The following is an 11669-nucleotide window of genomic DNA, read 5'->3' as shown; positions in this document are numbered from 1 at the left end:
CGTGAAAACACCCTAAATTGGACAAACCAAGATCATTTACCCTTTGCCTGCAAAAATGTATTCTTCATGTAAACAAGGATTGAAAATGTGGACACTTTTTAGTCAGTGAATTGTATGGAGTTCCGCTGCTGTGCTTTTAGCTTCCATTTTTTGGAAGAATGTCAGGAGTGAGAATTGAACTCATGACCTTTAGCGTGAAATGTATGGATGTTACCATTTCGCCAGATCCCCTCCACGAGCTTGTTTGTTGGTGAACATAGGGGCCTCGAAAAAAATTCAAAATTTTAGTTACCACCCGTTAGGTGGATTTCCTCATATGCGAGTTGAGAGCCTGCGTTCAACGCAAAATTCAACTTTATTTATATTTTACATTCAGTAGAATCGATTCCATCAAATAAATTCATAAATACATCTGAAAAATATAACATTATAAAATAAATGTTGATAAATACTTTTGGATTAACACTTTTTAACAATCAAAAGAGTCTAAATTCCCTATCAAATTCACCACTTGCTCAGGAAACTCCCCTGATTGGTTTGTTTATACGGCGGCACCAGCGCAAACTGGCTGCCCTTGAAGCCATTATTGTCCACACAGTACTTCAACAGCGAGTACCAGTGCAGATCGAGCTGCAGTGTGTCCGGATTGCCAACTATAATCATGAGCGCCCGGGCCCGTGTGATGGCCACATTCAGTCGCTTCTCATTGCACAGAAATCCCACCGTGGATGTCCCGGAGCGGACGGTGGAAATCAAAATTATCGGTTTTTCCCGCCCTTGGTACTGCTCGGTCGAACCCACCTCCACGTGGTCCCAGTTGTTGTTCTTACACAGCGTTTGGATCAGATGAACCTGCTTGGTGTAGGGCGAAATGATTCCGATTTCGTGCTCCCCAACGGGTTTGTCCCGGATCCCTTTGGAGAGGAGATTTCTCACGTAAAAAATTATCTGATCAGCCTCCTGTCGATTGTATAGACTGGAGGAATGGGCATCCTTCTCGGTAATACCCCTCACAGAGTGGAAAAACAAAGGAAAATTCTTCCTGGGTAGTTCGGACCATCCGATCGCCCAACACGTAGCACCAGTCGGCGCTTGCGATCTTAGATCGCCGTCGTAGAAAGCGTAATTGGAAAATTGGAGCATATGACGATGCGACCGATAGTTGTCCTTCAATTTTGATAGCACCAATGTATTGTACTTCCCCGTGTCCAAATCCCTCCGATAAATGTCATGGTTCATCAGCCGCTCGAGCATCGAAATTTGTTGCACTGTGTCCCGCAAATAACCGTACCGAATCACTGGTCCCAGCTGCTTCGGATCACCGGAGAGTATCACGCTCGCCGTTATCTCCATTCCATTGGTTCCGATGCCTGCAATCGGTATCAACGAGGACACCTCCTTTGTACTGCCCGCCTCATCGATAAATATGTAGCTGAAGTGGTTCGGGTCGATCTTCGCTTGGGACAACCGACCGCACATTGTGACCGTTGCTATTACCACCCGACTGTTGTAAATATCGTGCCACGAGGGCACCGTATACGTACCGGAAGCGAGATTTGAGATACCAATCACAGCCTCGTCTATAGTGAGCACATTTTTCTCGCAGGCTTTCGACAGGAAACGAAACACGTCACTCGCCGGAACAAACTCAAGCAAGCGTTTGGTGAACTCGTCACAGGCAAAGTTTGAAGAAGCCGACACAAGCACATTAGCCTTGGGCTGGAGTTTCCATATCTGGTAAATCGCTTCCACCAGAGTGGATGTTTTACCGGTTCCGGGGGGACCGAAAAGTATATAGGGCGCAGGAAAAGCCGTTCGGTTGACAATGTTTCGGACGGCGGCCATCTGCTCGCTGTTTGTGGTTATGTTTTTGCTACTCCACGCAAAACTGCAAGATTAAAATAATAGTCGAAAAAAAATCCTCAACATAGATTCATCACATTTTACTCTTCGTAGTAGATATTTTTCTTCGCCGGCATCGTGGGGAACAGCAATCTCTCGATGTCTATCTTATTCAGCATATTGAGAGCGAAATATTCCAGCTGGAAACTCATCCGATTCAGCTCGAATATCAATAAGTAGAACGGGGCAGGATCCAGCGGTTTATTGACGTGTATCACCATATAATCGGGGTGAATCTTGTGAATCGTTCCAGCGAAACTTTTTTCTTCAAATTCACTTGGTATGATGATCTTCACTCCGCACTCCTCATCCAGCAACGTCGGAGCAGTCTCAAATTGATCGACCTGTCAAGGAAACAAACGAAAAACATTTTCAGATGAACCACTCCGCTCATCACATCCAACATTCCCTACCGTAAGCCGGTAAAACTTTTCGGTAATTCCAGGAACCAATTTTGCTTTGTTGATCCTATACTTCGTGTACTCAACCTGCAGATCAAAATCCTCGATCTGATTCAACACGTTCAAATAATCGATATAATTCTGAGGATTCAAACCCTCATCCTTGTACAACTGCAGCTTATCCAGCAGCTGCGTGGCCCCTTTGATGCGCGCAGCACCATTCGCTGAGAAATCAGCTTTGTACAAATCCTGCACAATTGCCGGCACAGGATAGCTGTTCAACATGGCGCAGTGGATCGGTGGCTTCTTCACACCAAGCTGGTCCTTGGAATAGTGACTCAGCTCGCTAACCTGCAGATAATACTGCTCCACCACCTCGATCCCCTTTTCCAGCCGGCCGATGAGGATCAAAGCAAAATTACGCCCCACTTTCGAAAGGTACGAACTGTGGAACGAAAACGTCTGGAACGATCCCCATGGAATGCGCAGCTCACTTTCGAACAATGTCATCAGTTCGCCATTGGCCAGATGAAGATAAGCCATGGTAAGGATCGAAATCGGATGGGGTGAAACGTTCCTCACGTATACCAGTGTTTTGGCAAAGTCTGGTCTGAAGTCTAACCGCAAATGGAACATGGCCTCATCCTCGATGCAGTCGTCCAGCTGGCGTATGGTACGGAACTCGCTGCCATGCCGTTCCCGATGGGCTCGAAACCGGGCGTCATCGGCGAAGTTTAGCCGACAAATGTAGCAGGATCGGGGCGTATATTCAAGCTCCTGATAGTTGCGTGTGAACGTGCGAATGTGTCGAAGTTTCCAGTGATTCTGCTTGGATTTGGGTTGCGAAAGTTCCTTCATCTGTCGGACGCTTTTTTCATCATTTGGTGCTTTTGGGAAGTAATCTGTGGCAGGCGACCGCTTAAGTTTTTGAGACTGTATTTCGAGATGGCCATTGGTGATCTGCTGGAATGAATGTATTATATTGGTTTCCCTCAGTGAGATCAACATGATCTCGCTATTACCATATTCATAGTTCCTTTAAATTTTATATCTCACGAAACGGGTACTATTTCGTGAAAATCTTTATAGATAATCTTCGTCAAACAAGCACATTTTATAATATATTGTGACAACTACGTACGTGACGTTTAAATTGAACCCGTATCCGCATTGACGGCATTGAGCTTCGTATTACGAAATGGGGGAGCAGGCATGACAATATGGGTTTGCAAAAGACATAAACGTGCTTTTAAAATAAAAATTATGAATGAAAATTATTTTTACCAAACCAAATTAGTACTCTAGGTAAACTAAAATCACTTTTGCTTGCAAGTAGTAAAAAAATATCATACACAAATTGTGTTTAAAGATAATTTTGTATTATAATGGCAAGTTTTGGTGAGAATATCTGAAAATTGATAGAAAATAGTTTAAATTGGGGTCAGAACAGCGTACTTATAGAAGGCAAATAACGCAAAGAAAAAAATTTCATTCAAATTTTAGCAATTTAAAACTGCCTTAGGGTCGACTAATCTGATAGAGAATAGTTGACCTCATAGAAACTAATATCGTATCCAGATGTCGACACCATTCCGCCGTCAACGCGAATTGAACTGACAGAAGCCCAACGTAGCTTGATACACTGAGAGGAAAATTTAGTAAATATGACGAATTTTTTGGTACATGTTACCAATTCTCTAGTCATTTTCTACCCTACTAATCATTGGTACATGTTACGAAAGAAAAATGGTAGGAAAAAATGTCAAACAAACTGCGATTTGTTGGTCCAACATTGGTGCAATATCAGTGAAAATGTTGCTTCTCATTTGTGATGGTTACCTATCAGGGATTATGAAAATATTTTTTAATAATTATTTTTAATTCAAAAAATGTATTTGATTACATTTAACTCCACATACTTAGAATACATTATACTAATAACATATAACTATATAAGCATATAACATTATACTAATAATATATAACTATTCTATAAACAGTATCAATTATTCTACAATATAAAAATTATCATTGTGAATAATAATAACAGTACTTAATAACATCAATTATTCTATGAGCAGCGTACAAGGGGAAAATTACTATCGCAGCCTCAACCACATCGATTTCATATGCATTTCCAAAGTCTCGAGTACTCGAAAAAGTTTCCGTTCCTCTTCCTGCTGCATCGCTCTGATTTGCATTATTTAGGGACGGAGATAGCTGATTAACAGAGTGTCGGTAGCACAGCACGTTTCATCCGTATTTTGTGTTATATACATGTTACCAATTCTCTAGTCATTTTCTACCCTACTAATCATTGGTACATGTTACGAAAGAAAAATGGTAGGAAAAAATGTCAAACAAACTGCGATTTGTTGGTCCAACATTGGTGCAATATCAGTGAAAATGTTGCTTCTCATTTGTGATGGTTACCTATCAGGGATTATGAAAATATTTTTTAATAATTATTTTTAATTCAAAAAATGTATTTGATTACATTTAACTCCACATACTTAGAATACATTATACTAATAACATATAACTATATAAGCATATAACATTATACTAATAATATATAACTATTCTATAAACAGTATCAATTATTCTACAATATAAAAATTATCATTGTGAATAATAATAACAGTACTTAATAACATCAATTATTCTATGAGCAGCGTACAAGGGGAAAATTACTATCGCAGCCTCAACCACATCGATTTCATATGCATTTCCAAAGTCTCGAGTACTCGAAAAAGTTTCCGTTCCTCTTCCTGCTGCATCGCTCTGATTTGCATTATTTATATATATATATATATATATATATATATATATATATATATATATATATATATATATATATATATATATATATATATATATATATATATATATATATATATATATATATATATATATATATATATATATATATATATATATATAACACAAAATACGGATGAAACGTGCTGTGCTACCGACACTCTGTTAATCAGCTATCTCCGTCCCTAAATAATGCAAATCAGAGCGATGCAGCAGGAAGAGGAACGGAAACTTTTTCGAGTACTCGAGACTTTGGAAATGCATATGAAATCGATGTGGTTGAGGCTGCGATAGTAATTTTCCCCTTGTACGCTGCTCATAGAATAATTGATGTTATTAAGTACTGTTATTATTATTCACAATGATAATTTTTATATTGTAGAATAATTGATACTGTTTATAGAATAGTTATATATTATTAGTATAATGTTATATGTTTATATAGTTATATGTTATTAGTATAATGTATTCTAAGTATGTGGAGTTAAATGTAATCAAATACATTTTTTGAATTAAAAATAATTATTAAAAAATATTTTCATAATCCCTGATAGGTATCCATCACAAATGAGAAGCAACATTTTCACTGATATTGCACCAATGTTGGACCAACAAATCGCAGTTTGTTTGACATTTTTGACGTGGGACTACGTCTAACCGGAATATATGGAGGGTAAAATGAAAACCTAAACACAGAACATGCAAGAAAAAATGAAAGATTTCGAATGCTTATAGCTCGAACATTTCGTACTGGATAGGAGAGATGTTTGCATCACTTGATAGGGAATATTTCTACGCATCTATCGCAACTAACAAAATGTTGTTTTTCATTAGATAAACAATTGAATAACTGTAAAATATTAGGCGTTATCTAAACGCCCTAACTGCATCGTTTTGATTGGCCCGATTTACGGTTTCCCTAACACAGCCATCAAAACCAAGCAGCCTAGGGGAAATCGGCATTGCAAATTCATACAAATCGGGGGTATTTTTGTTCCGATTGAAATGTGTTTCCCTAACACAGACTTCAAAACCGAGGTTTCTGGGGAAATCGGCTCTGCAAATAAATGCAAACTGCGAGTACTTTTGTCCTCGATTGCCTTTGTGCAGAGTGGAATATGTCTGTCCTAACATGATCTTCTAAACTTAGGAACCTGGGAAAATCGTGCAGACACTAGAAGCGAATGAACTTCCCAGTTTCAAGCAAATTCGAGATTCGAGAAGTATGTACACTTTTGGGATGTAAACTTCAGACGGAAATGTAAAATAAAATAATCGTTTGATAATTTTTTTTTGTCTTTATTGGAAAGATTTTCAGCCTTAGGCTGGTTCATCAAACGTTTGATAATTCTTCCGTACATATATTTTGTTCTAGTCATCATACCAAACGTAAAAGGTCCGTCATTAAATTTACTTGTAACGAAGAACAATCAATCACAATAAATGAATTGACTTTACACGGCATTTGTTCATTTTTTTCACTCACAGAGCAAATATATTGAACTCAATTGAATTTGGAAACTGTTTCATTCAATCAAGAATTTAATCAATACAAACGAATGATTGCTAAGCTAAGGTAGTTCCACGTGAACCTTGCGGTTATATCATAGATATAACCCACTATTTTTTTTTCCTACCATTTTTCTTTCGTAACATGTACCAATGATTAGTAGGGTAGAAAATGACTAGAGAATTGGTAACATGAACCAAAAAATTCGTCATATTTACTAAATTTTCCTCTCAGTGTACCAAGGCGTTATACTATAGGTGGACCGCAATGTCAAAATTGCTGTTCGGCCATTGCTCGTGAAAAAACAATTTTGTTTACAAAACAAATCATATCTTTTGATGTCAAATGCATTCGTTGGCAAAATAGCTGCTCACGCCTTACTGTAGGCAGGTAATTTTGTGGATTTTTTCGTATAACAATTTCTCATAATTGCTTCTACGTTTTCAAATATCTACAATCAGCGGTCGAATTAAAAACAGTGCAGAAGGATGTTTTGAGTATATTTTACCTTCTAGCCGCGCAATCAATGCCTTTCTTTCCAAGCAAGCAGCGTTTTAATCGTATGTGGTTTTATTGAGCATTTAAAAGAGAGTGTTAATTTTTTTTTGTTTTATCACCAGGGCAAAAGCATGAAATAGAATCGTACGTGGTACGTATTTATCGGCACAATCTGATCAAGGACGGAGGCATCATCAAACGGAAACTACGCGAGAAACTTTTCGAAGAGATAAAACTGCGCCGCAAGACTCGTGTCAAAATGGACGAGTTGGGCTGGGTGCTGATGAACCACGATTTGATAACACGTAATGAGCCAATCCAACAGCATGCCAATGGTAATCGACCAAATCATTTTAAATTCAACATGGAGCGGTTACAAACCTACTGGAGCAGCACGAACAGAACAATCACGCTGGTAGGTCGGTTATTATATTTATTCCGCTAAAGAATGATTATATTTGTTGATTTTTCAAAGTTGACTTCCAAAAAGTAAAACAAATTCCTGCGTATGCTGGATGCAATTTTACAAAACGACAAAGTTTTGAAGGAAATTAAAGAGATGGTAGTGGCGAATCGAATTCTATCAGAAATTCGTTATGTGGCTACGGTGGAACGTATGCTGAAACATAATTTGGACCCCTCTTTGCGCTGCTGCTTTGTATGCCGAGAGTACTTCCGCACACGTGATACTTCCTATTGGAGTGTAACTGACCATTGATCAGCGACGCCCCCTAGTCTGTACCTCATATCAATCGTGGTGCGTCCTGTGTATCTGTAAAGAGTATGTGTATGTTGAATTACATTACATGGAGCGGTTATAATATATAATATAAATACCTTATTGCAGCTATAGTACACTATTTTTCACGAATATATATTTGTTTATTTCTTCCTTCAGTTGTTTTCCTCAGCGAGTTGATATGAAACCATAACCACACAACCAAACAAAAAGTAAATAATTCAGAAAGCTACGTCTCGCTACTCGTCTCACGTATTATCATGAAAGTGTCAAGAACGAAACACCTATAGTTTAGCATCTTGGTATATACTACAGGTGCGCCAGATGTTTTGTACCGAACACGAAAATTACTCACCCAGATAAAATAGCGTGCAAAATCACGGCATTTCGTTCATGAAATCTCGCTTAACTTTTGAAAAGGTCCTATGTAACAAAAGTAAACAAATCGAGTTAATGGATGCACGCTCTTAGTTTTCAATCATGGAATGCATTACAGAAACAATCGTTCATGTATTTATCTTCTTCATCTTTTTATCGCCGATACAAAAAATATCCAATGTGCAGATTCGTATTTTAAGCACTCGGCTGTTACTTCGGACGCCACTTTCCTCCGACGCTCGGAACGTCCGAAGTAACAAAGCAGTCAAAACAACACAAAGTCGTACTTCGGTCGTTTTGGGTTTTTGTTTCTTACAGGCGTTGTTAGCGATTTCAGTGCAATTCAACGAGTGATAACAACATTAATATGTCTTTAGAACGAAATGCTGATATTTGAATTGCTGTTTAGTAATTAGTTTCAGATTCGCATCATGCAACGTAATATGTCCAATGTGCAAACGCGGCAGTCAAAACGTCCAATGTAACATTTTTCGTTCCTAGGCTTCAAATTTAAGCTTAAATCACTGAACAACAGTTACGATTGGTTTTTCAGAGTTATTCTTGACTGCTAGTGGTGAAAGTAGCGATAGAGATCGATACCTTTCAATACAATTTGCAGATTAATGTTCGGGTCTTCAACTTCGTTTTTCTCGAGTTGACGAAAATTTTTTTTTATTTTTTTTTTTATCTTCGCTTATTTTTCGTCGGCCTATTTCCGCCACTTTAGTGTCAATCACCGACATCAGGGAGGCGACTCCACCTGTTCCTACCTATCAGACTCAACAACTCATGAGCCGGGCCAACTTCTTTTACTTCCGCTCCGAAGGAAGACGTAACCAGAGATTTTTCGCCTCAGAAAATCCCAACGACGCCAGCTGGGATTGAACCCAGGCCGATCGGATTGTGAGGCTGTTACGCTAACCATACAACCACTGGCGCCGTCATCCTCCACGAAAATTTTACATTGGACCTTTTGAAAAGTTACGCGAGAAATCTTAAAAAATCATTAATTTTGTCGATTCAAACCCGTTTCTTCGGTTGTTTTTTTTCTCACAGAGATGAACTCGAGGAAAAAACTAACCATAAAGTCATAACTTTTTCAGTGTTTTTATTCGGAAAGCGCGTGAATTTTGGTCGTCAAAAATGTCGAACAAATAGACGCTCCTCCTGGAATTTTATTGACATAAAGTTACATGGACGATCAAGTTTATCAATCGCTGCTGATGATTTCCAGTATGATATGGTAGTGCGCATTAAGCCAGTATTCTGAATTTGAAAAAAAATCAAAAAATGTTTCCTTCATATTTCTGTAGTTTAAGCCTTCAAGAATATATCTTAGAAAGAACTAATCGAAAATCCCATTATTTATCGAGTTAGAGTCATGTTAGTGACGCGGTATCTAACCTGGTACGGCCACTACAATGAATTTCAAACGGGGTTTTAAACTGACGTACACGAAATCTCAAGTTCTACTGAACCGATTCATGTCGAATTCATATGGATACTATCTGCGGGCATCTCTCTATCGCATGAACCCCTAAAAATAATTTTAAAATTTTACTATTTTTAAAAAATTGGGAAACGTAAGAAAAAACGTTAAACCGCATTTTGTTTTTCGAACGGCTACCATTTTGTCAAAAAAAAAAACATGTCAAACACATGTTTGAGGTTCATGCGGCATCTTTACTGATTCAGAAACTGCTCGATTTTTTGTTTGTTTCAGATAACCAGAAATTGTGTACGCCATGGCACAACTTTTTGTTGAACCCTCTCACTTTATTTGTTCTTAACTACCCAGCAAACATTAAATCGCATAACAAGCGTATATATAACATCATATGTCCTAAAATTTGGTTGGCATATGCATGCAAAAGTGGAGGCCATATACATACATGGCAAATGCTTACCGAATTTGTTTGGATGAATATGCAACTTTGACTTGCTATAATAGCGATTATGTTGAAATTGAATTGCGATCTAATATGAATATATTCATGAATTGTCGAAACACCAAATACAACTTTTGCCATACTCATATACGATTTATTACAGACATAGAAAAAAAAAACAAATGGCGCAAAATATTTTCGTGAAATCTCGCGTAACTTTTGAAAAGGTCCAATGTAAAATTTTCGTCAACTCGAGAAAAACGAAGTTGAAGACCCGAACATTAATCTGCGAATTGTATTGAAAGGTATCGATCTCTATCGCTACTTTCACCACTAGCAGTCAAGAATAACTCTGAAGAACCAATCGTAACTGTTGTTCAGTGATTTAAGCTTAAATTTGAAGCCTAGGAACGAAAAATGTTACATTGGACGTTTTGACTGCCGCGTTTGCACATTGGACATATTACGTTGCACGATGTGAATCTGAAACTAACTACTAAACAGCAATTCAAATATCAGCATTTCGTTCTAAAGACATATTATTGTTGTTATCACTCGTTGAATTGCACTGAAATCGCTAACAACGCCTGTAAGAAACAAAAACCCAAAACGACCGAAGTACGACTTTGTGTTGTTTTGACTGCTTTGTTACTTCGGACGTTCCGAGCGTCGGAGGAAAGTGGCGTCCGAAGTAACAGCCGAGTGCTTAAAATACGAATCTGCACATTGGATATTTTTGTATCGGCGATAAAAAGACGAAGAAGATAGATACATGAACGATTGTTTCTGTAATGCATTCAATGATTGAAAACTAAGAGCGTGCATCCATTAACTCGATTTGTTTACTTTTGTTACATAGGAACTTTTCAAAAGTTAAGCGAGAAATGTTTATTATAGCCTCACGAATTGCCATTTTTATATATGAGTATTCATGTTTGTAAAAATAATAATTGTTTGATTGACTTGTGTTGGGAGTGGAATATGAATGTTTAAAATGGCACAGATTGATGTTTGGTGAAAACTGCTCCGATGTGGGTTCGAACTCCGGTCGTGTGGATTTTCATCCACCAGCTATCTCGCGCGGCTATCTGAATTTAATTCAACAGCGGTTAAAAGTGCATCAGCATTTCATTGACATTTCAATATGATGTAATATGTTCTTTATTAGGAGCTAATAAGATTTACTGTTTCATGATTTTCTTCAGCATGCAACTCGATTTACTACAGTATTGAATCGATTTAAATTATACGTTTATACGACACACAAACTGCATCAGCGTAATATACGAATATGATCCGGATTAAATATATTTTACGACAATGTACATCATAAAATTTATGTTTATTATACTGAATTGCGACTTAATTTGATAATAGTATTTAAAATCGAGTTTTTACATTTTATGCGATTTCAAATATACACGATACATACTTTGATTGATATTATATGCGATTATGATTTATTCGGATTTCTTGTAAGACTTGGCACATGCAAAATTATACGATTTTATGTTTGCTGGGTATTCTAGTTA

At 37.6% G+C, this 11669-nt stretch overlaps 2 protein-coding genes across 4 annotated transcripts; one reads left to right on the top strand and one right to left on the bottom strand.

Moving 5' to 3' along the window:
- Positions 1-348: 348 nt before the first annotated feature.
- LOC129761967 (putative helicase MOV-10) lies at positions 349-3459 on the bottom strand. Of its 2 annotated transcripts, none has more exons than XM_055759831.1 (4): positions 3326-3459; positions 2316-3266; positions 1948-2246; positions 349-1888 (listed from the first exon to the last, which is right to left on the bottom strand). In XM_055759831.1, exons 1-4 carry the CDS (start codon positions 3332-3334, stop codon positions 505-507), a joined length of 2643 nt encoding a protein of 880 aa, XP_055615806.1. In that variant the 5' UTR covers positions 3335-3459; the 3' UTR covers positions 349-504. The 2 variants fall into 2 exon arrangements, with proteins under 2 accessions (XP_055615806.1, XP_055615807.1); XM_055759832.1 differs by having other exon boundaries at positions 2316-3263.
- A 3541-nt stretch (positions 3460-7000) lies between these two features.
- LOC129763040 (uncharacterized) lies at positions 7001-8115 on the top strand. 2 transcript variants are annotated; one of them, XM_055761762.1, is made up of 3 exons: positions 7001-7193; positions 7254-7546; positions 7607-8115. In XM_055761762.1, the coding sequence occupies exons 1-3, from the start codon at positions 7160-7162 to the stop codon at positions 7622-7624; spliced, it is 345 nt and encodes a 114-aa protein (XP_055617737.1). In that variant the 5' UTR covers positions 7001-7159; the 3' UTR covers positions 7625-8115. The 2 variants fall into 2 exon arrangements, with proteins under 2 accessions (XP_055617737.1, XP_055617736.1); XM_055761761.1 differs by having other exon boundaries at positions 7254-7550.
- Positions 8116-11669: the final 3554 nt, after the last annotated feature.

The sequence above is a fragment of the Toxorhynchites rutilus genome, chromosome 1, assembly GCF_029784135.1.
Source record: "Toxorhynchites rutilus septentrionalis strain SRP chromosome 1, ASM2978413v1, whole genome shotgun sequence".
Classification (NCBI taxonomy): domain Eukaryota; kingdom Metazoa; phylum Arthropoda; class Insecta; order Diptera; family Culicidae; genus Toxorhynchites; species Toxorhynchites rutilus.
This window is presented reverse-complemented; position numbering and strand designations above follow the sequence as displayed.